The sequence below is a fragment of the Neopelma chrysocephalum genome, unplaced genomic scaffold (genome assembly GCF_003984885.1).
Source record: "Neopelma chrysocephalum unplaced genomic scaffold, ASM398488v2 Primary Assembly neopelma1_96688, whole genome shotgun sequence".
Classification (NCBI taxonomy): Eukaryota; Metazoa; Chordata; class Aves; order Passeriformes; family Pipridae; genus Neopelma; species Neopelma chrysocephalum.
Genome location: NW_020925333.1, coordinates 332656 through 359320, shown reverse-complemented (window position 1 = coordinate 359320; position 26665 = coordinate 332656). Strand labels below are relative to the sequence as shown.

At 40.5% G+C, this 26665-nt stretch overlaps 1 protein-coding gene across 3 annotated transcripts; it reads right to left on the bottom strand.

Annotated features, from left to right (window-relative positions):
• Positions 1–1702: 1702 nt before the first annotated feature.
• Positions 1703–26376, bottom strand: DAB2 (DAB2, clathrin adaptor protein). Of its 3 annotated transcripts, none has more exons than XM_027709170.1 (15): positions 26155–26376; positions 14281–14409; positions 13001–13140; positions 12180–12278; positions 11734–11865; positions 9720–9800; positions 9452–9475; positions 9152–9190; positions 8909–8971; positions 7486–8115; positions 6511–6649; positions 5366–5934; positions 4803–4894; positions 3925–3989; positions 1703–3174 (listed from the first exon to the last, which is right to left on the bottom strand). In XM_027709170.1, exons 2-14 carry the CDS (start codon positions 14381–14383, stop codon positions 3974–3976), a joined length of 2127 nt encoding a protein of 708 aa, XP_027564971.1. In that variant the 5' UTR covers positions 14384–14409; positions 26155–26376; the 3' UTR covers positions 1703–3174; positions 3925–3973. The 3 variants fall into 3 exon arrangements, with proteins under 3 accessions (XP_027564971.1, XP_027564970.1, XP_027564972.1); XM_027709169.1 differs by having other exon boundaries at positions 5404–5934; positions 26155–26369; XM_027709171.1 differs by lacking the exon at positions 7486–8115 and having other exon boundaries at positions 5404–5934; positions 26155–26357.
• Positions 26377–26665: the final 289 nt, after the last annotated feature.

Below are 26665 nucleotides of genomic sequence, written 5' to 3'. Positions count from 1 at the left end.
GATTAAAATAAACCAGTTTTGTTTAATAGTATCTTTCTAATATAGGGAAGACATTATGTATTGAATTAGAGAACCATTAACTGCCTAGTAAAAACACTGTCATAGCAGTGAGTCACATAAGGAACAAACAGTTCCTAAAGCAGAGCTGTTTACAAGAGCAAGTTTACTGTCTAACATCTTTGGAATCCTCATTTGGAGTAATGGAGGATTAAAGTCCCAAGATTCTTTTTTTATTCTTCCCCTAGCCAATATAAAAGAACAACACACCATTTTTTGTGGTTTTGAAGGAGACTAAAACTCTTCTAGCTTTTACTCTGTCACTAACATCCAAACCACAAGCTAGCTCTTTAGAAGGGCATTCCTTTTGAGTACTTTGCTGTAATCCAGATTTAAGGCATCATGTGTTGGACACAGTCACAAGACACAAGTCACTCATAAATAACCTGCTGTTTAGCTGTTAAGAACTGAGTATCTGGAGGCAAGCTTAAACCAATCATCCAGTATAAGGACATTCCAAATTATCATGGGTAATTAAAAAAAAAAAGTGTACTTTTAATATTTTCTGTTCTCTGCTTTTTGTGGCAGGGAGGAGGGAGTGTCTGAGATAGGGCAGGACAATTTTTTCCCTATTCAAGCCTTGATTTGGGACAATTTCATTAAAAGGAACTTAAATCTGCTGCAGCTCCAGTCCAGCCTGATGAGTCCAGTTGCACTTAACTCATTTGTTAGGCAAGAATGCAAGAGACAGACACTTGTAATACGGTATTGTTTCATCATACCTGCTATCACAGTTCATGGTTCTTTAGGACAGAGATTCAGAGTAAACAGCTATTCAAAGTAGGCTAGCAGACCAGCAAACATCTTTGGCCAGCTTTAAGAGGTCCTGCTAACAAGCTCTGAGTGATCATCCTGGGAGCCATTTCAAAATTCAGTAGGACTGTAAACTTTTCCTTGACCAGCAAACAGTGATTTAGAATTTTAACTCAGCTGCTGGTAAACATACTCCTTCACACAGACACTAAGACAGCCAATTGTCTTTTTATTTTTAATGGAACTAAGTTACATGTTGCCATGCAGTCAAGGAAAAAAAAGATAATAATTAAAAATCTGATTCTGTGTAAAACCCCTTAAGACCTATATTTCAAGCTGGGCATCAACTCCCTCGCAATGAGTTGTTTTCAACCCTTAATCATCAAACAGTGTTAAAAATAAGAAAGCTAATCTAAAACAATGGCTTCCTAGTGGATTTATCTTTTAATCACCATATCTATTAAAGGAGTTGTATTCATTGAACATAAGTTACATGTTCTAAATTAGGTTTTCCCAGCATCAGTTTAGATCTCCTGCAAAGTTGGATAACGCAGGCTGAATTAATGAAACTTCTGAACGCAATGCAATTTAAGTACCCAGATTCCATGGTCCTAAAGAAAGGAGCAAGAAATCATCTTTAGAAAGCTGCTCAGGCTGAGCAGCTAATGGAACAAGGTTCTAATGACAGTTTACTAAATCAGTTGGAGATTTCATTTTTTAATGTGGCATGGCATTTGTTGAACAGGTCCAATGCAGGTAAGTTGGAGAAAGACGCTGCCATCAGACAGCTATCGAACCTGTGAGGAACAGTTCTTAGCAGGCTCTGAACTCCCAGTGTCAAATACACCACAAGACTGAGCTATAGAGGACAGAATAAACAGCCACATGTTCATTTGGTATGAAGAGTTGCTTCTGTTTAATGTCATTAGGTAACATCACTTGAGATACTACAGTTTTGTATAACGATGTAACATCCATAAGTTTCTACGTTTCCAGTTTGAGACAAATTCTTAAATTTGTGCCTTTTTTTTTTTTTTTTTTTTTTTGCATTTGCTGAAAGTGCAAGAGAGGTTTATATACAAGACTAATTAGGAGAATGGCTGAATTGGGTACTAAGGCTGTATTCAAGTTGACTTTCTTAGCTCTGCAGTTCAGCAACTGCTTAGGCATTTGATTTAACAATACCATTTCAAGTTTATACTTTGTATTAACAGAAAATCCTCTGACACATCAGTCATCACCACTGGCCAAGAATGTAACTGTTACAGTCAGTTGTAACTAACTGATTTAAATCTGTAAGTAAAGAGGTTCTTGAGGAAAGACATGTTTTTCAAGAGTATTACCTCACATTAATGGCAAGAGGTGGTGCACCTGTTCTCAAGGAGTCTAGGCATGGAGTGAAGCCATTATTGTCTTTTTGCTTTCTAACATAATGGAAACATGCTACACTACACCATGCGACAACTCAAACTGAGCGACATCAGCAACATTTACTGAAACATAAGCAAGAAGCCTACCTGCTTGTTCCATTTGTCTGCCAAGCCACCTTAATAATAAAGTAATCTTAGTAGATTTCCCTCCCTGAAAAATGCCATATTAGCACCAAGATAACTGTTAGTGTCCACAACTAGCTCAAAGTTCTGCAAGAAGAAGTTTTTCTGCTTATCTGAATCTACAGTGTAGGCCTCTAGTACTCAGGGCTTCAGCAGTGCTGTTACAGACCCCGCAGTCCCTTTATTAAACATTTATGGCAGAATGATAATTTTACTTTTAGTGAAATAGACTAGTATTAGACTCTTTTCCTCTACATACAGTTAAATTTTTGTGGCTCAGAGACCAAGTAATGTGCCCAGTCACCAATTAGAACTGAGTAGCATCCACTTAACGTTACAGCTGGGTGCTGCTGTGATAACAGGCAACAGACCTAGCTGTTTAAGGTGTGGAGTTTTAGCTACTAATTCAGTACACTTAGGTGAAGGTAACACCTCTTCCCCAGGTACATTAAGTTCCTATATTTTGGGACAGTAAGTGCTACATAAAAGAAAAATGGTGATCATATTTACAAGACACGACTTAGTGCTGTTAAGCTCTTCTACAGAAGATTGCAAAGAACTAAAGTAAAGTTAACATCCACCAATATGAATTTGGGTTTCCAGCGTGAGTCAATATCCCCATTTGCTTTGCCCTGAATTATCATCTTCACAGCATGTTCTTTGAGTGTTCATGCTTCAATCCCCCTGGATATGCTTTAGATTGCAGACATCGTGGAACAGCAGCAAGAGTGACAGACAGTAAAGTGAAAAACGTAGAAAAATCATGTTGAGAAGAGGTCCAGTTATTCCATTTGTCCTTTTCTGGTTACACCTAGCATGATGGAAAGGAATTAGCGTTAGGATGGCTGTAAGCTATAGCCTTATTCCTTAAACTAGCTTAGAGCCACTGAGAACAAAACTAAAGCAATAAATACCAACATTTGTCTTCTGTCAAAAGCTAGACAGTATTTCAAGGGAAGACAGTATGGAAGAGTAATAGATTTGCTGGATCAACAGTTCATGTTCTCTAGCCAATGGTGTAAAAGCTAGAATTAGTTTCTAGTATCAAAAGCTCTTCTAACAGCTTTTGATTAAAATCAGAGTAAGGCTATCACAGCCTTATTCTAATTTTACTCCAATTCACCCAGAGTCCAAACCTGCAATTATTTAGGTGATTGAACTTCAGAAAGATGTATAGGGCAATGCTAACATGTATGCCAACATACTACCTTCAGATCTCTGTAGAAGCAAGTCAGCCCCTTTGAGTTCTGCAGCACATATTTACTCATTAACTTTCCTCAAGGAAAGGAAATCTAGATCTACTGTGGCATTGAGATTTAAGTCTGTGGAAGAATAAAGTCTTTATTTCTAAGAAAGCAAAGCTGGCTAGGCTTAGACAAAATGCAGCTATGTACAAGTCTGAGTACAGGTACTCTAGCAGACTTGTTCTTTTAGGGACTGTTTGTCATACTTCAGAGAGCATTAGTGTTAAAGTACTGTAGTTTTAGCCAGCTCTTTACCAAAGATTTCCTCAATCAATTTCAGAGAGTGATGTAAGTTGTTTTACTAGTGGAAGACTTACCTGACCTATGCAAACGGGTTGCCAAAATTATCACCAAAAGGATCAGAATTTATTTTCTGAGATTCCTTTTAAAGAAAGAGAAATAAGCTGTTAGTGGATTTCCAGGTTTCACCAGATTACTATGCATGGATTTATCAGGTAGTTCATGTTACAAACACCTGGAAAGAATACCTCAGAGTCTCTGTTAAACACACATTAACTGTACTGCTTTAACAAGAGAAGAGGGTTCTAAGCTGTCTTAGCAGTTAACCCAGTAAAAGGCAAAATATCTTTCAGAAAAGCCATGTGTGGCTCTAAAGGACTGAACAGTCCTTTAGAGCTGAGACAGGGGAGTCACATTGAGATCTCTCAAATGCTAGAAGTCTAAAGTCAGTATTCTGGAGTTGGTCCAGAATTTCCACCAGGGGCTTCAAGTGCTGTGTCCCAAATGGAATAATTTGGTGAAGCCACTTCCTCACCCAAGGAGTACTGAACATGAAATCTCCCATACGTTCAGCTAGAGAGTTGCACAATCCACACTACTCAGTCTACTCTAAAGAGAGGTAAGTACAACCAAAGTGGAATATGTCTGCAGCTACGTTATTTTATACATTTTTGTAGAAGCTCCCAATACTGAAGAACTTTCTGCTAGTGCTTGCAGCTTGGGGAACTGGTTATTGAGCCAAGCCAAATGCAATAATACTTTGTTAGCCTTCTTGCAACAAATGCTCCCTATTAAATTACATATTAGCCTCAAACATGCAAAATGTTTTTGTTGTAAGGCCTCTAAAGCCAGAACTAAGCCAGTGTTCAAACATAGGTACCCCTGTAATTAAGGAGAAAGAAAGGTTCTATGTGGGTTTTTGTGGTCATGGTGTTTTGGTTTTTTTACTACTTACAGATGAGGGGCTGAAAAGATCTCTTTTAGCTTGACTTTCAAACAGACCATCAGCCAGCAGCACACTTCGTCGAGGAACAGGCTTTGGTGGTTCTAAGAAAGAGAGAGATACCGCTAAAATCACTTAGCTTTAGCCAGTACTCAGCTCTGCCTGTATAGCAACAGCAAAACTCATATAATTAGAAACACAAAAAAATTTATATGGAATTTGCTTTGAGGGACCTCACAGTTTTAACTCCTGCTTGTCACTCACTAAACCTAGGCTAGATGGAAATACTAACAGTGTACAGACTTAAGTGCATTTCGTTCTAGTCAAGTAGTTTAGGCACTAGGAGACAGTGTTTAGCCAGTGCAGTTGATCAATCCTTCAATTTGTTAGTAGAGACAGTCCTTCAACCCTCTGCTTCAGTAACCCTTAACTCAAATTTTTGGTTTTATGAGCAGCCACCCAACCAGAAGAGAGGAGACAAGGAAAAAAAACCTCAAAATGTTACCAGGCATTTTAGCAGACAACTCACTAGCTTCCATATCATTATGGTCTGTACTATCTTGAGGAATGCCTACTTTACAACTAAAGTAATTGCTGAAAGCTCCAGAAGCACCTGAAAGGCTTTGCTGCTCTCCTCTCCTTGCTGGTACTGCAGGTGGCTTTGTCAGCTGGAAGTCTTTGAACATTTCCTTGATATCCTTCATCTCTTTATCTCCAAGTGGATCCAGACCAATGAAAGCATCACTGTCTTTCTTGGATGGCTCCTTCAGTGGTGGAGTTCTGGGTGGTGGCTGAGGTGGGCTGGTTGTTGTTGACAGGGAGGGCCGTACAGATGGTGGTGGAGCAGGTAGCGTTGAAAATGTGAACATACTGCTCTGGAAGGGATTTGCAGCACTGGATGGCTGTGACCAAGGAATAGATGGGATTTGTGTTGGCTGTGGCCAGAGACCAGAAGATTGATTGGCTGCTGGACCAAAAGATGCAGCTTGGTTCCAGCCTGAGACTGCTTGAGTATTGAAGGCAAGTGGTTGAGTAAATCCTGTAGACTGAGCACTTATCATAGACCCAGGAAAGACTGATGATGTAGTCTGAGTGAAGGAAGGTGTCTGTGTAGTCCATGGTGATGAACTTACTGGCAAGCCACCTGGGGGGAGATTGTTGTTACACAACACTTCAGTCATCTGAAGACCACAAGCAGGAGTGTGAATTCCACAGAGGGTACCAGCAAAACATTTTCATGTACTGTTTGCAAAAATCTCTTGGCTTACACTTACAAATCAAACCATTCAGGGAGAAGTGGGGGTGGGAGAAGAGGGTTAATTTTTTACTTTGCTGCATTTCAATGCTGGAAGAACAAAATTGAGGTTGACATAACAGAAGGAGGAACATACTTAGTACTAGCACAGAAGTGACAGGTGCATTTGCCGCATAGTTACTTCTGTGTAAATTATTATTAAGACTCTGCAGCAACATTACTCTGGCCTTACAAGTTTTGCTTGGCTTGTGTACCTGAAGCAGCAAACTACTGTCACAGCAAAAACCCCTGATCCAGTTAAGAATTCAGAGTTTAGGCCTCTATTCACAGAATTAAATAGTTTAGGCCAGATTAAAGGATTAGAGGATACAGCACTATACAAGAAATAAATTAAAAACTAGAACCCCTGTTTTGATGTTAACAGATAGCTCAGACTGAAGCAAAACCTTCACTTTGTAAACTAACCTAGAGAAGTCAATGAATGTGCTGTGAAGACATCCAGTGAATTAGTTAATGCAGGTCCTGTTTGTGGCATTGAGCTCAAGCTAAGCCTCTCTGTAGTTGGCAAAAAGAAGTCTGAGCTGAATAAGTCATTCGGTGCAGTCTAGGAAGAAAAAAAGTTTTTGTGAGATGCCACAGCAGAACATATGTAGCACGATCAAGGCTGCCTAGCCCAGAGCTACAAGCTTTTATTTCATCTAAAGCAGAGCAGGGAGCTTTGATGTATCATTTAGACACCAAGTATAAGAGTTTCAAACATCACTATTTTGTCCATGCCTATGGACATATATTGCATTAATTAGGTATAATATATAGTAGACAGAAGTCACAGCAGAAGAGTAGGACTTGAAATGACTGAATTATTTGCTATCATAATAAGCTCCCTTCTGCACCCCACCCCTTTAAATACTATTGCTCGGTCTGCAGTGACCCCTACAGCTGTGGCAAGGCCAGCAATTGAGTTTTGCATCATTTTAGTACAAGACAAACGAAGCTGACCCCTGTGTCTAATTGGACAAGTCACTTAGATTGTCCTCAAGAGGCAAATACTCAGAAGGTACATTGATCTGTAAGTTGATACTAGTAGCTCACTGTTATGAAACCATAGGTTAATGGCATACTGCTGTCATAAAGGGTTCAGGCATTATATCAAGTGTGAATATGCTTAACAGCATACTTACCAGACCTTTACAGAAGTATGGCAGCATTAAGGAAGAGAGTATAGAATTTAGTGACCATAGATACTATGAAGCATTCATGAATATTAAAAGGTACTACGGCTGCAGAGAGGTTCGAGTAAGCGTGGCAGGCAGAAGAGAAACAGATGTACTGTGAAGCTATTTAACCAGTTACACAGTATGAAGAAAGAAAAGCTTCCTTCACCCAGCTTCTCCAAGTAAAAGCATGCATATCACCATAAATTACTCGAACATTGTTCACCTTAACAGACCTCCTTCCTCTTCCCGGTTTGGTACTCTGTGGTGGTGGGCTAATTGTTATAGACTCATGTGTCATGAAATGGATATTGTTTTCAGAATCCAGCTTTACTCCATTCTGCAGAGATAATCTTTCAGAAGGACAGTTCACAAACTGGTTTGGTGGGACTTTAAGAAAGTCTGGTTCTCTCTCTGGTACCTCATCTGGAGTTCTTGCTGCAGGAGACTTATTCTCAAGCGGCCACTGGCTTGTTAGTGCTTCTCGTTTGCCAGTTCTATTAGAAATCTGGTCAAACTGTTTACCAAAGTAGTCAGCATTACCATTTGAAGCACCATTACCCACCGATGCCAAGGGACTCAGATTTTCCTTCTTCTGATCAGGTGTTAGAGAATCAAACGAAGGCGGTGCAGATTGGTCTGGCTGCGTGAAAGGATCATCACTGAAAGGGTCTGGATTAGGTGTGGGAAAGAAGCTGAGATTGGCAGAGAAAGAACTCTCAGGCAAGAGGGGTGGCTGTGCCTTTGGTTGTGGAAGAGAGGCTGTGATGCCATTCAAGAAGAGATCCTCTTTTGCAAAAGTTTGTTTGGTCTCAATTTCAGAATTAAGATCCACTAACAGAATCTCTTTAGCTTCCTATTTGTTCAGAGAGAAAAATAAGGTTAGTTTTATGTAGGATTTGCTGCACGGTGCAAAAGCTCAAGGAAAATAGTTGCAAAAGAAGACATTTTAGCATCCAATACATTATACTAGTAAATATTCAAAGTCACACAGGCAGGCCCTGCTGTCTGTAGTCAAATCACAGCTACTTGCTTTCTGAAACCCGGTACTGAAAGCACCTTTTTACAGATCCCATAGTTAAATATCAGATACTTGTTCTTCAGTCTAGTAAATGTAAGGTCATTAAGCACTAATTATGCCTAGGCTTTCACTTGAGTCAAGAACCCCTGTTTGAAATCTAGTTCTTAGTTTTGATAAGTTGTGAAATCACACAGTCTTAGTGTGACTTCAAGTTGCAGTCTCAATTTCAGAATAAGATTGTAGAGCTACTTGCCAGTGAAATATGTTAATTCTCCACCAAGCACGCAGTAGAAGGGTAAGACTTGGTCTCTATAGCTGGTTTGACAGCACCAGCTGTGTCATGGCTGATGGTGGCTTACAGTGCAGGATTGAAAGTGATAGGATTTTTGGACCATACTGTGGTATGACAAGTTTTATGCACACTTTCGTGCAATTAGGCCAAATTCTGAGCTAGACCTACTAGAATAATGTTAATTACTCTAGTTAGTAAGTGAGTACTTCTATAGCCCTACCCCCCTAATACACTAATGATCACTAGAGAGATGTCTCTGTAAAATCATTACTTATTACTAGGACTACGTTTGCTTTCAAAGCAAAAGCCAAGACAGTAAATCTAGACTCTACTTACTGTGGGACTGCTCATATCAGGAGGTGTTGACATATCCCCAAACAAGTCCATCTGGTCAACTACCTGAGGCCAGAAATATTGAAAGAATTGGTATCTGTTAGAGCTCTTACAAGAGCAAGAATCAAGCATTATGCAGATTTACTGTACATGCATCTAAAAATACTGCATTTCCCACACAATATGGAGACAGCCAGTAATGAACTCCTTAATGGCATCAGCATAAAGTTCTATAATTTAACCTACCAGTTTCATTTTTTCAGTTTGATCAGCTTCACCACCGTTCTGTAATAGATGGATATAAGTGTCAGCAAAATTATCAAAACCAGCCTCAAGCAAGGGACTTGCAGGTTTTAAAGAGCAAGTGATGGAAAGAGGAAGCACAAAGGAGATGACTACTCAGTTCCATACAACCCTTTTAGTCCCATTTCAATGTAATTAGGTATCTGATATTGCCTCCATAATTCTGATAGTGTAAAGAAAGTCAAAGCTAGTTGTGTTGCAGCAGCATACCTAATCAAGAGAGGCTGAGTTGGAGTGACTTACCTCAGTCTTACTTGCTTCTTCACTCTAAAGAAAAAAAGAAGGCTTTTAGTACTAAGATATCATGTAGAATATCAAAAGTCTTTCACTTTAGAGGAGGTTACCAGACCCAGGTAATCAGACTGCTGGTACAAATAGCAACCAATAAATTCAAGTATTCCTGGGTTTAGACAGACCTCAGTGTCAAATCTTACAAGAGCCCAAAACTCAGAAAAATTGAAGAAAGTTTTCTTTCTATTCAGAGTAATGCTGGTGCTATATTTTTGCTCACCTTTTTATTTTCTTCTTCTTTCTTCTTCATATTATATATTAGTTGGAAGAGATCCTTAAGATCAACAACTAGAGGCTCAGCCTGAAAAAAATATAGATTTTAGGCCATGTACTACTTTCCCCTGTACTTCTACTGAAGAAATCTGTGCTGCAAGCCAAACTTTCCTAAATGGTGCAAGAGTTAGGTTGAGATAACAGGAAAAGCAAGAGTTTAAAGGCCTTTTTAGTCTTTATTCAAGAAAGCTTATGCAGAATCTAAGGGGAATGGAGTACAACCAGTTTAGAACAGTTAACTCCACAAGAAAAGTGGCTGTATTTGTGCTAAGCCTGCTATGTTTTTGCTAAAAAGCTTGGAGTGCAATACTTCAGGAGTTCGTGGCAGGTCCTAGAAATGCAAAAATTTATCCAAGTCTTCTGGCAGTCTCTTGAGAGGAAAAACATTTTGCATATGTCTCTTTTTTACAAACTCTAGCACTGAACCTAGAGAAAGCTTCTATAGGTAACACTACATTTATTTTAAAAAGCATACAAATAGAAAATTAGCAAGGCCAGCATAAGGCAAGATTATTGTCACCTCAAGTGTGTAAAGCAAAGACCAGCTTTAAATGGGATCTGTGTCATGATAACAGTTTAATGTGAGTTAGAAAGCATGGATTTCCCTGCAAATCCATTAATAAGAATGTTGTTGCTGAAAGGGTGGCAGGTTCAGCTGTACTGCTTTGGAACTTTTGGTTTAGGCATACAGCAGCTGTGTCAACATCTAGAGTAGGACAGGTCCCCCTCTTCAGCCACTACCATTGGCTCAAGCAGAGAATCCATTGAACAGATCTCACTGTTTACATCTGCACACCATCCTCTCCTAAATCAAGGGTTTTAGACAAGCAACTGCAGGAAGAGCCATTTAAAAAGTTATCAGCTTTAACAAAGAGTACAGCTGCAGCAGACTAGTGCTGCAGAAGTCCTTATTTCTCAGCTAGAAAAGTTTGTGTCAAAAACAACTAGCAGCAAGTCGAGAGCTGTCTACAGGTTGGCTGAGCTTAGAGGCTGGCAAGCAGCACCCCATGGTGAAATGAGGGAACAGACTACAGAGTACATACAAAAGGCTTTTGTACTTAATCTACAATTCCAGTGAAACCAGTACAAACTAATGAAACAGACTTAGGAGAGGGTCCTCTATATTTGCTAATGAAATAATAACATGCTACAACAAGGAGCCCCTCAGTCCCACTTGTAGTGGGTCTGAAGCTGCCAACAGGTTCTCCAGGAGGGCAGACAGGGATGTGTAAAAGAAATTTCTAGCTTTGAAGTCTTGATTCATCATTATAGTGACTGTTATAAAAACAATATAATGACAAGCTAATAAATAATAAATGCCTAACTGCAGGTTGTTTATGATGTTACGTAATTCTCAGAAGTATTTAACTAGCTTGTCTGCACTACTCTTTATGTACAGAATCTCCTACTCTTCTTTCAAGAGAAACCTTGCACTCAGGAATTTTCCATGGGAGGAATCTATCACAGAAGGATCTGAATCCCTCACGGACACAACTGTAGGAGGACCAGGCCTGCCATTCACTGGCTGCAGAATCACTCTTGCAATTGAGTAAGTGATTTCTCCGCTGCACAAGACAAAGCATCACAAGAGCTAGACTAGTGCAGTTCTATATTCCTGTTAATTCTGATTGAAGCTATGGCTCTTTTACTCAAGAATTAGCATTCTCACTGAGAAATGCTCATCTCACTAATGACTTGCATGTTGCATGGACAAATTAAGCATTGTTAGTCAGAGTAAGCAAGACTGCTTGAGCGTTTTTATTTTGGACTACAAAGAAGCTGTACAAGACAGAAGCCGGTGACAATACGATCCATTCCTATGGTCCTCCTCTCCATCTGTGCTGGTATTCCCCATAGGAATTTTGTAGGATTACCAGCAAAACACTACGCCCTTGTCACATATTAAATGTTTACACAATGCCATTGTTCATAGCAAATGGAAGAGGGTGTCTGATCCATACCTGTTGTGCCGTTTTTATGGCAAAAAATTGGTGCTGGCCTTCCCCTCCACATATATAACCAAAGGCACGATTGTCTGTTACATCCCGAGCAATAAAGGAGATTTTGTTTACTGGATGCTCATGCTCTATAACCTAGAATTGGGAAAAAAATAACTATTGGTTTAAATTGCAGGAGACACAACAGCTGCTATTCTCTGTAGTTAAAATGATTGAGACTCTCAAAAGGCTTCAGTTCAAGATTCAGGTTTGCCACCCTTTCACTAACCACAATAGGATGTAGCTTTCTTTCTGGCAGGAGGCTTTAGCATTACAACCCACTTCACAAGCCAATTTTTATATGTGGAAGTGGGGCACAGTGCCACTGAGGAATCTAGTTCAGATTGGTCTAACTTCCAAGTATCTCACTTGTTTTAAGAATCACATTGAGAAAATGTGTTATATCTTACCCCAGTTTTCTCATCTATTATCTTGATACCAGAGAGGGAGATGTTTACCCAGATCTTCTGTTTGTGTTGACCCTGGGAACGGGCTGCCACTGCCATTCCCTAAAGAGGATGAGTACCAAAATATTGATGAGACTTCTGTAGATGGAGCTTTAACTTGTTCCCTTGTACTCCTCATGGGCCTATGGTTGTGACCATATTAGTGCTAATCCAGTTATTCCCATGCAACTGTAGAGTTAGAGCAGCATTCCTCATGCAACATATGCCTGCATAGGTTTGAAGTAATACTCAGGACTAGTCTCCTTTATAAGCATTTTAGAGCTTTAAAACTTATTTTAGTTCACAAAACTGCTGCAGTGGCAGCATCTTTACCTGCTTTTCTGGCCTGCTTTGAAGGTATGTGAGTGTTCCACACTCCAGAAATAATAGTCTTTGTTGCTGCAGGGTTTCATTTATTTTTTTCGTTTATCTGTATCTCTTGGTGTCACCATTGACACAGAATGCCAATTTGTGCTTTGAGGTCAGTGTTAAATTGCACAGCATACCCCTTATCCCCATCCAAAATCCAAGCTAACCATTTGTGATCAAATACATGCTACTAGCATTCACACTGGATGCCTACAGAACCAAAGGAGTATTCCCGAGCTATTGGAGAAATATTGTTCTTTGAGACAGGGATTACAGTTTTAGAAATAACATCCATCTAGGATGGTGCTGTTATAACTATGTTACCATTAAACTGTATTTAAAATTGTGACAAAGTGACCTTAGCCTTTTGAAAGCTAACTGGAGCAGGTTCCTTAGGTGACAGCTCAAGCCCTTACCTTCAGTTTCATCATTGAATCCTGACTCATTTTGTCTCCTCTTGCTTCTGGGACATCATCAATGCCAATCAGTTTAGCTTTGTATCTTACACCATCACCTTTGAATCTAGCCAAGAGAGATTCATCTGTCTTTTCCGGCCCTGGAGACAGAGAAGAGGTCTAGTGGGTCTGTTTGTTTGTTTTAAAGTTGGTTTTTATCTTTGTTAAGAGATAACTCTATGCTGTGGATTTGAGATCTTTAAAAAATATATACCATATAAGTACATACTAAAACATTCCCTAGAGTACAGCTGACTAACCCTTACCCCTTTCAGTCCTGTGTGCGCTACAAGATGGTTATTCCTTTAAGGTCACAGTGCTCTTGCAGAATATGGCTCAGTTCAAAGAGCCCAGTGCTTAATATCTGAGAGATTCAGAACAACTGTTCATTATTTAAAAGACTAAAATATTTGTAGGCAACAGCCAAGTAGATATAGATGTTAAGAAAAAACAAGAAGCAGAAATGGTTCTTCCCATGACCATACAGGATGTTCAAGAAAGCCTTCAGGTATTATCTCCTTGTTCTGGTGTAGGCAGATTTCTCCTTGGTGTGCAAGAACAATCTCCTAGTTCCCACACTAGAACTTTCTATTAGCACCATCATTTGTCTACAACAAGTCCTGATACTCCTGTCAATCTAATCCCTTGGGATTTTAGCTAATTTGTTATTTCTGCTGTTCCTGCTAGCAGGAACTGCTTGCTTTTCTTCTCTGTATGCCCAACATACTTCAAGTGTGTACCTAGGTATGTATTTTTATAGGAGGTAATTATCTTTACATGATCTAATCTATCAAAATATATTATCTGATCTACAATAATTTTCATGGAATGAGTTTTCTAGCTTCTCTGGACTAGAATCTGCATCCAGCACAAACCCCTCTCTCTGGAGGGAGTGGAGGAGTCAAGTTCAGGTTCAGACTGACCTTGATGGTCCAGGGTCTGGTCACTTCCCCAGGAGGCTTTCATGACTCTGGGCTTTTGTTAACTTCTCAGGCTCAGCAAATGACTCATTTAACAAATGGAACTGAGAGCTTTAGAACTTAAGGTTAGAAAAAACTTTTAAAACTAAAAGCCTACCTTCTGGTTAGGTTCATTATACTAGCTTATTTACTCACTCTTCTAGTCAGCTTGAAACCTCAGAGTGGATTTAGCTATAGTGATAGAGTGATCTTGGTTTAGGCAAATGTAAAAGATTAAGGACACTAAATAGAGGAGATTTTCAAGAGGTGAGCACTACTTACCTTTCTTTTTTTCCTTCTTTGAGGATTGTGCTTTTGGTGGAACCTGTTGTTCAGGCTGGCTGTTGGTGGTCGTGGTGGTAGTTGTTTCAGCTTCAGTAGACATGATGAAATGGTGGCCAGTTATGTTTTCTGTAGTTTTAAAAAATGCAAATAACTATTAGTAGGCAGACATTATATTTTACCTTGAAGAATAAATATTCTTATTAGACCTATTAGTTAGTTTGCTAAGGCCTGAAAGCATTATGGTGATCATATAGGAAGCCTTGACACGTCAGGCTACAGAGACCACAAAGTTATGGCCACTAAGTGATGGACCCTCACCTCAGTAATACCTAGACAGTGGATCACACAGACCTACATCAGCAGGCTGTATTTACATCTACCTGTTTAATCTGTCAACCTTTAGCTTTTTTTACCCTTTAAATCTATTTATAGAGCCTCAGATATTTTGCTCTATTCTTCTCCAGCACTGCTCTATTCTTCTTCAGTTGCATCTCTGAAGTAGAATATTTGAGAATGCAAGAAAGATTTGCTAGGATCTGTTCCAAACACCCATGAAGATGACACCAAAGCACCCAAAAGAAGCAAGCAGATATTCATTTTTCTATAATTAGCAGAAGTCTGAGGTTATAACACCCAACAGGTAAAAACAAATAATTTCCTTAGGTTGTAGACAGACTGTTCCAGGAAAAACACAACAAAACCGCAAACCACCCCCCCTCCACTTGTCTTAACAGTAATCAAGTAACCTTCAGGTTTTCAAAAAAATCATGCAAGTTGACAAGAAACTATGGACTCCACTCTATGCCATGCAACCCTTTTGCCTCTGAGACACAAATTTAGAAAATAATCTGCAGTCACCATATTTTGTTCCTACACAGCTGAAGCACTGATTCACACTTACCAAACAGATTGGCTTTGACTTACCACACAGAGTGGCTTTGTAGAGTTATTAAGATCATCTATACTAGCCAGAAAGAACTAGACATTCAGACCTGCTACAGAAACCAAGCTATTAATCTTCTCTCTGGGATATTGCAATGGCTTCAGTTAGTCCCTTGACTTTTAGAGTAACGAATGAAGTCAAGAAATTTTTTATTTGATTAAGTAGTTGGGGTACCCTCTAATTCCCCTTATATCCAGGCAAGGGGCAACAGATCAAGCCACTGCTTTTCTCCAGCATTTGAGACACACTGTGTTTGCAGATACAAGTGCTGGAGCATTGTAAATCATCTTGCATTAGAAGTTTGTTATTCTCAACAGCCTATTCCTCATTTGCCTTAGTTACAGTTGGTGCTTTATGCAATAATTGAAATTCACTTTCAGGGTTTTGCTCTCACTCCTGCCTTCCCTTCTTCCTCAATTCACTACTAAGTCAATAGCTACAGACTGACTCACCCAGCTTGCCACTAACTGAGTAATGGATATCAATGCTTAACTGATTCTTAAACTAGGAAGAACATAGATTCCAATATATTAAAGAGAGAATTTCACTCTGAAAGCCTCCATTTTCATTTAACCAGGAGAGAGGTCTTTAGGCTGTTAATATAAGCAAAATTTGATCTAGCTGCTTAACAGATAGTTTGTGAATTGCATTTAGCATTGCTCAGGTAAATCAACAGAGATAAAAGCACTCATATGGCCAAGATCTGTCAGCTATACCTATTCTTCTCTGAAAGCAACTTATCTGGCCACAGCTAGGGTACATTTGATGCAAGGGAGCAAAGGTGTTGCTGTGAAAGTTTCAAGTGGTTCTGAGTAGTAATAGGTGTCAGAGGAAGAGTTTATATAGCAAGCCATGGTTATTTAAGAAGTGTTATCACTGAAAGAGTGGCTTGTGTGCCCATTCTGACAAAGGATCAAGGGGCTTAATAAAGCCAACAGAGATTTTGCAGGATACTTGCAACAGTGCTAAAATGGATTGTACCTATTGAAAACTGCATTTTAATCAGGTAAAATGAAGCCTACTCTAAATCTAGACTAGTTTACCTGATAGTATAGTTTTGGGTGGAGATGGCCTTTAGACACAAGCATAAGGAGCCTCTCCCTAGATTTATCAAGTCCTTCAGAAATAGAGATAAAGGAAAGAGTGTTAAGGTTGGATCAGAAGTTAACTATCCACCCCCATTTGGAAGGTTGCTGTTTAGAGAATAGAAGGAAAGGGCCCAGAAGAGGCAGAGCTAGGACTTACTGTCAAGAAGCTGAGTTATAGCTTTAGGATATTTTGCCCAGCTCTGTGCTGGAAAAGAAGAAACAGCAATCTCGAGGCAATGAGTCCTGACTGTCAGTGATCCTGCTTCCTCAATTTAATTAAGTAGAGCTACACCCAGCTCTGGTGTTACACAACTACAGTATCTCATGTTGAAGCAAAGTTAAGAGGTATTAACAAGTAAATAACTTAGGAAGTAGCAAATATGCACAAGCAAGACCTTACTTTGGCACCTGTAAGTTGGTAGATATCCATATGGGCAGCTGCCATCTTTAAGCTCTAGGCATCTCTAGTCATCATTGTCATCTGCCTCCTTCCTAGGGAAGCCAGACCACTTAGAACCACACAGCAAAATACCCTAAGATGGAAGAAGACGGGCAGGGTTACACAAAAGTCTGGCTGAACCCTTGCAAATACCTTGTCTTACTACAAAGGTCATTTTCAGTGTTAGAAATTCAATTTTAGATTAGTGAGAGGCTTCTGACCAGTTTACAGGACATACTTTCATATTTGAGATCTGGCACAGCTCATCTCCCCTGGTGAGAGTTCACAGTATGTGACAGTTACTCATTGTACCTCTGGAGAGCTCAATGTCTCTGAGAATCATCTCAGGAGCAAGAGACTTAGTTAAACTAAAGAATGCAAGGACAGACAAAGCTGATCTTAATATCTGGTCATATTTTAAATAACTACTTCTTGACATGTGAGTTAAGCCACAAGACTAGCACAAAACTGCCTCAGGCCTTACCTTAAAATTTCACTGGAATAGGGAGGGCAACATTACATAGCTTAAGCTAGCAGTATTCTAGTCTGCTGACCATAAAGGAGTCTCAACCACAACTAAATATGGATTCTGTGCTTCAGACCTAAGCCAAAGCTTAGCAAGGTCTGACGAACACTTCAGTTTGTCTTAATGGAAAGTTCTGGTGTGCTCTACACGCAAGTAACTAAAATGAAGTTAAAATCTTCTGTTTGTAGATCTTGCTATTGCTTAGAGACTTCCTTTCAAAGCTCTCAGTTTCTTAGTATTTCCTTACTCCGGCTGAAGGTGTAAAGCATTATTCTATTAAACTTCAATTTTGAGTTCATCTCAAAAGAGTCAGCCAGCAAATATGACAGGATTAGAGATGCATGTGCTTTTATGCAAGGATGCAAGGACAGTCATGCCTTCAGACATATTGCCACAGTAAAGAACAAGAACATTTCCACAGCAATTATGTCAGCACTGTTGAATTAAAGCAGTTTTATTCTGCTCCCAGTAGATGAGTCCATTGCTATCACCACACCTTAATTACTCACTATGCAACTGTATGATCCATCTTAACTACTATGCTAAATGCACTGTTTCAAAAGCCTAAAGACTACAGATTTACACCTTGGGAGAAGTGCCCCAAACTCATGGCTGTATCAGTAGGTACATACCATACACATTTTTCTCACCCACTTTTCAGTTTACTCCAGAAAAGTCTTGTTAAGAGACCACTAGTAGAATCTTCCTCCTTTTCTACAGGGACTCTCCTTTGGAGAATGAGAGGATTCCTCCTTAGGGAAAGACCATGTCAGGCCCTTAACACACAGTGCTTGAAGCATGACTGTTACATGCTGCCTCAAGTCAGCACTCTCAATTCAAGCACTGTACTTCATTTCCACATGACTACCTTAGGAAAGCCCGGTCTTATAACTTTTGGCATACTGTGCTTTTGGTGTTTTCTCTGAACTCTCCACAGGGAGAGCTGTCAGGAATGACAAGTCATCCTTGAAATACCTGTTTCTTAGCAAGACTTGGAAGAACATGCCAAACAATTTTGTTGAGCAACATTTAGTTTCCTTTAGTGATGCTTTTACCAATATCCTCTATTTGAGCAAGGGGTGGCAATACAATGGATACCCTTAATGATTATGTTTTTATCCTGTGCACAAGGGAATTGAGAATCTTAGTTATGGCTGTAGCCTGTCATGGGAGTAAGGACTGAACAGTAACCTCAACAGACAGGCTTTTTTCCCCTTAGCAGACAAAGATAAATGTCTCAATGTTGATGAGAGATTATCTGAGAAGAGGTTAGGGACACCTAAAAACTCAGAGGCAGATAAGCTAAACATCTGCTCAGAAGTGTAATACTTTGTCCTTTTCACAGCTTGTGCTCCTTCTTTGTCCCTGCAAGTACATGATTCAGCTTAAAGAGTTATTGCATGTAAATATTAACCTCAAATCAGAATCTGCAAGGCCAGGAGAAGACAAGAGAAGCTTTTACTGCCAAATGCAATACTGCCTGTTAGGATGAAGTAGTAACAGGAAGCACAGCAATAGTTTAAGTGCTGAACATGATTCTGAGGCAGGTTGTTCCCTCCCCCATGCACTCTTGGAGGGTTAGTTAAGTTCTTCCTGTTAGAAGGTTGTATCAGGACCTGCACAGGGTATTCTTAGAAATATCTCTAGCCATCAAGTAAACCTGTTTTCAGTAAACAGTAAACTCATTTCAGTAAACCCATTTTCAAAAGGCTCATAGACAAGCTTTCCACTTGAGCAAATTCAAAACTTTAGTTTTCAGGCTAAGAAAACAGACTAAAGGCTACCCAGCAGTATATAAAATGACTAGCAAGACTCAAAGATGTAAAGCCAGATAATTTACTAATAATGGACCATTTTGACTGGCAGAGTTCTACCCGTGTTAGAAGCATAATAGTACGTTTATGTAGAGCTCCAGTATGAGTGATTGACATTTGCATCTAACAACTTCCCAACTATTTTCTGCCTAGTTCCTGCTGCAATGATAGTACCCCACTAGCCTTGAGAAGCACTAGGCATGCATTATTAAATCAAAAACATTAATGTGGTAATCCGACTTTTGCTTTCTAAACAGGGTCATTCATCCTGAGGAGTCAAAATATAACCTTAAATGTTTTGTTTCATTACTAGAAAACCCATTGCTCTAGTATCTCACAGTGTATAAGAGTTCAAGTTAAATAAATGTTCTGTAATGTGACAAGAGATTATAGTGATTTCAATGGAAATTTCCAGATGTTTGTTCTGATGCAAGCACTACCATTACTCTGTTTTCTCTACTACAACAATCAAATTTTTCTCTTAGGAACCCGCATATCCAACAACTAATATACAGGAGAAGTAACAGGCTTATCTACAGGTAGGTTATATCTGACATGTTCACACTTAAAAAGTACCTTCTTGGAGGCTAGTGGTAGAAGTAAGTTCACAGACAGCTTGGGAACTGTTCCCCTCCAGTTTTTTCCACGTCTGGAATGCAAGAGCAGCATTGCTCGCCAGAAAGGTCACTGAATACAGGCTCTTGCACTACAGAGGCTAACCCAAGGTCCTGTGGTTAGTCTTGTAAGAGAGACAATGAAAAGGATATTGAACTACACTGCCCTGCAAGCGAAGCTATCTGTCATTCCCACAATTCAGTAAGGTCTAGATTAGCAATGCACTCACTCAGTTCAAAGAGACTATTTAACTGTCCTGTTTAGGCTGTAGGTAGGTAGAAACATGATTTGTGGCTGAGATCATTTGCTTGATATCAGTTGAGTCAGGCTGAGTACCTGCTGGACAAGTATAGTAGAATAACAGGATTTTATTTTAGGGAACATCTTTTGTGCAACTTGCTTTAAGTCCTGTCTTCTTACCTAAAAGAGTGGACTGACACTTTGCTGAGGTGTAAAGGCAGACTTTTGCTAAGGACTTCCTCTGTCAACAGGAATACCTGTTTGGAATAAGCTACAACAGTACTTACCTATTGCAGGATACAGAACATAGTCCATCTGTCTTCATCACATACAACCAGTAATAAGAAACGGGGAAGGGTGACATTCATCTGCTTGGTAAGACAGAAGTACGGTCTTGGACACATTAGGGAATACCTCTTTCATTCTGCTCCCTTTCCTATTACCAAGTGCAAAGCTGATAAAGACCTTAGTACACTAATTAGTCATGTCAGCTACAGATGTTGGCATGTACCATGGCTGGTGCAGGATCATGTCTGTGAAGCTACACAGACATTTTAACATTCAGCCAACTTGCCAGCTGCTGTTTCATCAGTTGAACAGAACAGTCTGTTCTCATCATATCACTGCATAAGTCTATTCTGAGCTCTTTGGTTTTTAGCAAGAACGCAGAAATTTAAACTTAGTTCCCGAAAGTGTTTTCTGCACACTTGAATCACAGCCAAGAGAATATCACTAAGTTAGCAGCTGGAACTGAACAGGTTGCTCAGTTCAAGTGGTGCAACTGGACTGGTACTTTCTGTCATTCTACTATGCTTTTAAGCACATGATTTTTGATCAGATAATCAATTCTCAACCCAGTTAACACAGTAGCTCTATTTTGGGTTTTATTTCCACTTGTCATGGGAGTAAGTACAATTGTTGCAACAATATTAAAACAGGGGGCTCAGGGGAAGTGTTGACCAGTTTAAATAAGCTGTAGCTGATGAAAAATTTAGAACAATATAAATTAGCAAGTGAAAAGCATATAATGAGCTAGTGCTACCTGGTTCCCTGAAGACTTGATGTCAAGATGAAGGAAACTAGCACTATCATAATCTGTTTGAGTTATTTTTCAGCCAGAAAGTTCAGTGTGCAAAGGTAGTGTCTAGTCATCTAGCTAGACCATCTCGAATTATGAGTTGTTCCAGGAATAAGACAGCATCTTGCGTGAGTCTTGATACCAGCCTTTCCAATCTCTGTTCACTATCTAGCATTCCAACCTATTCATTTTTTTGGATTAAGAACCCTCTTCACTTTTAGTATGAGCAATAACAGCATCTCAACTCCAAATCCTTCCTTTAGAAAGAAATTGACAGGTATCCCAGTATGCCTTTTCTTGATAGAGTGATTAATTTGGTAACACAGATTTATTATTAAATTATACACTGGTATTATCCACAAAAGTTTTCTTCCTATAAGTCTTACAGAAAGGTAGAATATTTTGCAATATGCTAAGGGGCCACTCTTCTACACCACTCTCTCCAATTCCCTGTTCTGAAGCCTCATAAATCGGTGCACCCGAGCCAGAGCTCATCAGTCTGTTCTAGCCATGGCTAAAGAAAGCATCACCTGACTACTCACAGGATGAGGAATCTCAAGCCATGTACCTGCAGTGCCTACAGCTCAATCTTCTATCAATACTCCTTGTTGGGACTCACTGAAGATACCAAACAACCTGGAAGCAAAGAAGTTGTTATTCAAGGCAGCTAGTGTTTACTCAGATGCAACTGAGTTTGAACTGGACAACAAATCAAACACTTCATTTCCAACTGCACTTCTAAGACCCTCCTGCCTGGAAGACCTGTTTCTGATCTTCTTGTTAGTTAGTATAGTAAAGGACTCTTGCCAACAACCATGCTTTTCACCCCTCCTTCTCAGAGCAGGAACTTGACACATATTGAAGCTGTTATCATAGGTTATTTCAGCTGCATGCTGTTAACTGTCCACTGCTGGCACAGTTATCCCCCTTCGCAGTTTGGGTGTGTGCAAGCTGTACTGAGACAGATTACATATGTTCTGCATAGTTTATGCTGAACTGTGTTTTCTTACCTGTTCATAAATATATCTGTATGAGAAATAAGATTTTCCTGTATTATTCTTGTATTCACGCAACCTAAAAATAGGTAGTCACGGCCACACCATTGAGTGCTGCAGTTTGCTTACCCAGCCTGATTATCCCATAAGAAGCCCATCATTAAATATTCATTTCAGCAGTATTTGAAGAACACTCCACCTAGCCCTCAGAGATTATACCTCTCATTCCATAAATTGTAGTAACAGTAACTGTCACAAGAGTCACTCCATGCTGCCTCTTGTAAGAGATGCAAATTATGTTCATTATGTGTTATGAGAAGACTGATAAAAATTCCGCTTGCACCTAATGAGGGTAGGCTCTTTTACAGCAGTTTCAGTCCTGTTAGGTATTATGAAGCATACTGCTTAGTATAAGGGTTACTCTTGCCTTCAAGATTAGTCATTACAAAGGCCACCAGCTCTCCTTCATATATGCAGCAAGAAAGGCAATGAATAACTAATCAAGACTCCAATCTAAAAGGGTGGTACAGAAAGATCTATATCAGACATTAGAAAGGATTAACCAGGATTTTCAGAGCTCCACTGCAGCTTCTTCAGTAGATGTCCTACTAAACAGCTAGTGAAGTTTCACGGATGACTGTTCTGCGGTAAGTTTCCCTATTGGTAATTGTAGTTACACATACTTACAATATATGTTAGAAGTACTTTATTAGAAGTGACATTACTGCTCCTAAAACCAGACTATAAAGTAATCCTGACCAGGATTTCTCTAATTTCACATCTCTATGATGATCTTGAAAGCATATTATAGGAATGCCCCATCCATGAGAAACATGGAAGAACAAGCGTCAGATCAAGAGTTTACCTTCCATCAACCAAACTAGATGTTGTTTGTAGACAGATCTATGATTCAAGCTACTAGAAAACTAGTCCTTACTTATAGTGACCTTTGTGCCTTCCCCCAAAGCACAAACAACCATGTTCTGAGAAAACACAGAAGAGATCTATAAGGTAGAAACACAGGTTGCAATACTAACACTACATCCTTAGTGCTCCCAAATACTCTTGTCCCTTCCCAGGAAGAAAGTTTCACCCATAGGCTTACTTGCTCTGTTGAAGAGATAATCCTCATCAAGTATTTCACCTCTCATTTTATTGCTTCAGGATGCAACATGAACTGACAGAGCAGCAGGAAATTCAGCTTTAAGGCCAATAATCTGTCCTTAACTGGCCTTGTAATGTCTGAACTTTGAGATTTAAGTGGACATGCACCAGCTATGAAGCTGTATTAAAAACTTTCAAAACTAATTAAAAATTCCTGCAGGTATTTGGGACTAAAGATCTGCAAGGCATTTCAGCTGAGACACTTTATCCTCAAGGACTCCAGAGCATATGCAAGGCAAAGTCTTTCAGGTGAGGGAGACTAGAATGGTCTGTGTCCCCATCAATCAGGGCTGAGAAGCGCCAGTTGGGAGAAGATGCTTTGTTCAGCACTCGGCTGCCTAGCTTGTGTAAACAAGGTAATCCTGTTGAAACTGGTACCTCTTGTTTATTGACTAGACCTTCCACTGTGCTTCATCCAGCTTCTTTATAGCCCTGAGACCCTTGAACCCAAATGCTCAAAATAAGGTTTCTAAAGTCAGTTTGTCTTGTCACTTATGATACTTAGATACCTTATCCTATTTGATCTTCCTAGCACAACCCTAAGTTCTACTTCTGTGGAGTCCATGGTGAGGATGTGGAGTAGTAGCTTATGTTTGGTTGTGTTTCAGAGCAGAAGCTCACTAAGACCTCTTAGCGCCCTCCCCCATCAGCCTCCTGTGGCTGCATCATGATTCTACTAAAAATCCATTAGTCTACACGCAAAATCTAAGATTTTTCTCCAAAATCCTTGTAGATTACAAGTTACATCCATGTTATCTCTTCATCATTTATTTTGTCAGAATCTATCCAGTAAGCAGGATTTGCACCATCAGCACTGTTTCTAGAACAAGCTTTCTCTGGACGTGGAATTTATTGCCTCATTGTACAAGCAAATTCATGCTTCTGTAGTACTCAGAATATTGCTAGCCTTGCTGAATAAAGTCCACAAGCATTCCCAAGGACTGGGTTAACCCAGCAGGTCACACAAATGTCCTAGCAGTATAAAGTTTACCAGGAAAGGAAAGCATCAGTGGGAGAGAAAAATCTATGTGTTTGGCAGCAACACTCAATGACCACAGTGTATTGTGCACTTTCATTACTTTGTATCTCAAGCTATAATTTTTATTCTAAACATTCTTTAATTCTTTAAGCATTAGCCCTTGAGTCACCCTTCCTTGACACTAATTGCATTTATTTGCTTTCCCGCAGAGACAAAAATCTACCCTTTGCATATATTATGCTTAGAGTGTTTCTTTTCATATCTGCTTGTGAAATAAAGGCCTTAAGTAAGAATTATAAAAGTATATCCATAGCAGCTACTGGCCTGCAGTGTGCAATAACAGGGTTATACAGGTACTTTGACAAGCAATACTCAATGAGAACAAGTGGATTGTGCACTGCAGTTGTATAGAAATTCTTAGCAATGTAGCAGAAGGCCTATGTTAGATTGGACAGTCATCTCCACCTTCACAAAAAGAAACTGATGCCAGATTTTTGGCATTTGGCCCATCCTTCCAACCAATAGTTCTGAGCACAACCCCTGGTGCTCATCCAATAGCTTTATTTAATGTAAGAGCACAAGAGATGAGAAGTACCATAAGTCACAGGAATATCACTAGCATTATAACTGCAGAGCAGGTCACTACCAGACACAATGACGTATTTTCAATTTAACATTGCCTGGCAAGACTTCACAGCCAACTGGAATACACAGCTTCATAATTAATTTTCTGTAATTGAATCTGCATCTCTATTTTGTCAATTTACACAGATGTTGCCATCCCCAAGCATACTTACTTATGCCCATTCTTTAGCATACAGTGGGTAAATCTAAACCTGCATACTCTCAGATTTGGTTCATTTTGGGCAGCCTTTTAGAAGACTTCTGAAGCAAAAATATAGCCTTTTAAGGCAAACTAGCTTCATTAAGAGAAGATTTAAACAATTTCCCATTCACAAAAAAAGAAAAAAAAAATCAAGTTAATCCTATCTTACCAGTGGATTTGCATGTTTTCCTACTAAGTGTTCAGGTAATCAGACTCAGCTTTTCTGAGAGGTAAAAGCTCTGCTACAGGGACACCCAGCTGAAGAAGATAAGCTATATTGGCAACACCTGCATTAATCCCATGACCCAGTGCACAGACATTATCCCAATTTAAGTGCCACCGTATGATTAACTTCATGACACACCACCTGAGAAGTCAGTTTCTCAGTCCAGGTAGAAGATTCATTCTAGATAATCCACAACATCAATAGCTATACCCATTTACCATAGGCAGAAGTAGCATCCTGAAATTCATCGGCAGACAGAGGGTGCGCAGCAAAGATACTCCATCCAAAACCAAAACAAAACCTTACCCCGGCTTCACAGCATCCTGTGCTAATCTCTGCTGCTAGAGAGATTCTTTCATAAAAGGTGTTTATGTGAAATTTAGCATTTATACATTTAATTTTTACTATATTTAATAATTTGAATCCTCCTCCTTCTCCACACACAAAACTGAAACTGTACGTTTATTTTGCTTTGCGCTCCTGTCTCCCCCCAGCTGCCAGTCCTGCCGGAGCCGGGAGCAGGATGCCGGCGGCTTCCACCCCGCCTCGGCCAGGACACGTTCCCGCGCAGCCCGGGACCCTCCGTGGGGCCGGGACCGGGGCAGCCCCATCGCCGCCGCCTCTCCGGCAGCGAAGCCCCCCCGGCGCCTCTTCCCGCGGGAGATGCGGGATGCGGGCAGCAAGCGGGGATGAGCCGAGCCCCGGCCCGGCCGCACGCAGCCCCTCCGGCGCCTCACCCGTGTTAGCGCCCACCCCGCAGGGGTATCATCCCCGCCCTACCACAGCCACCAGCTGTCACGTCCTCCTGGGAAAAGCTGTGTCCCCCTCTTTCCCCGGTGACAGCTCCTTCCCCCTCTCATCACCCCCATCCCACCTCCGCCACCCCCCCGCCTCCTCGGGTTGTGCGAGAGCCGAGCCCTGCTCGCAAAGCTCCTTACGGGTTAGATCCGTGCCGCTCCGAGCATGATCCAGTGACCGCAGCCGGTAGCCTGACTGGGACCGCGGGCCCGGTTAAATATTCTGTTGCACTATCGCCTTCAGATTAGTTAGCCACTCACAGCGAGCGATATGGTTTTAATCAGATGCTGGCAGCTGAGGACTACCCAGGAATGCGCTATGATGTTTTTGCTGCTTGGTCTTGGCTACTCCCCCTCAACGTGTCGGTTCTCACAACATTAACTCCTTGCGAGTCGCCGGCTCCGGCCCCTGCTGCGGGGGTGGGAGGCAGCTGGGCCCGCACAGCCCCCGCACGGAGGGGCGGGAGCCCCAGGGAGGACACGCGGGGAGGGAAGGAGGGTGCGATGGGAAAACGGTGGACCCTGCGGTGTCAGGGAATCCTGTGGCACCCACAGTTTGCAGGGCACAGGTACTTGTCCTTCTCAGGCAGCAATGGGCCCAGCACGCTTTTCTAGAAAACAGATCCCCTTCACGAACCTGGGTGCGGTGATG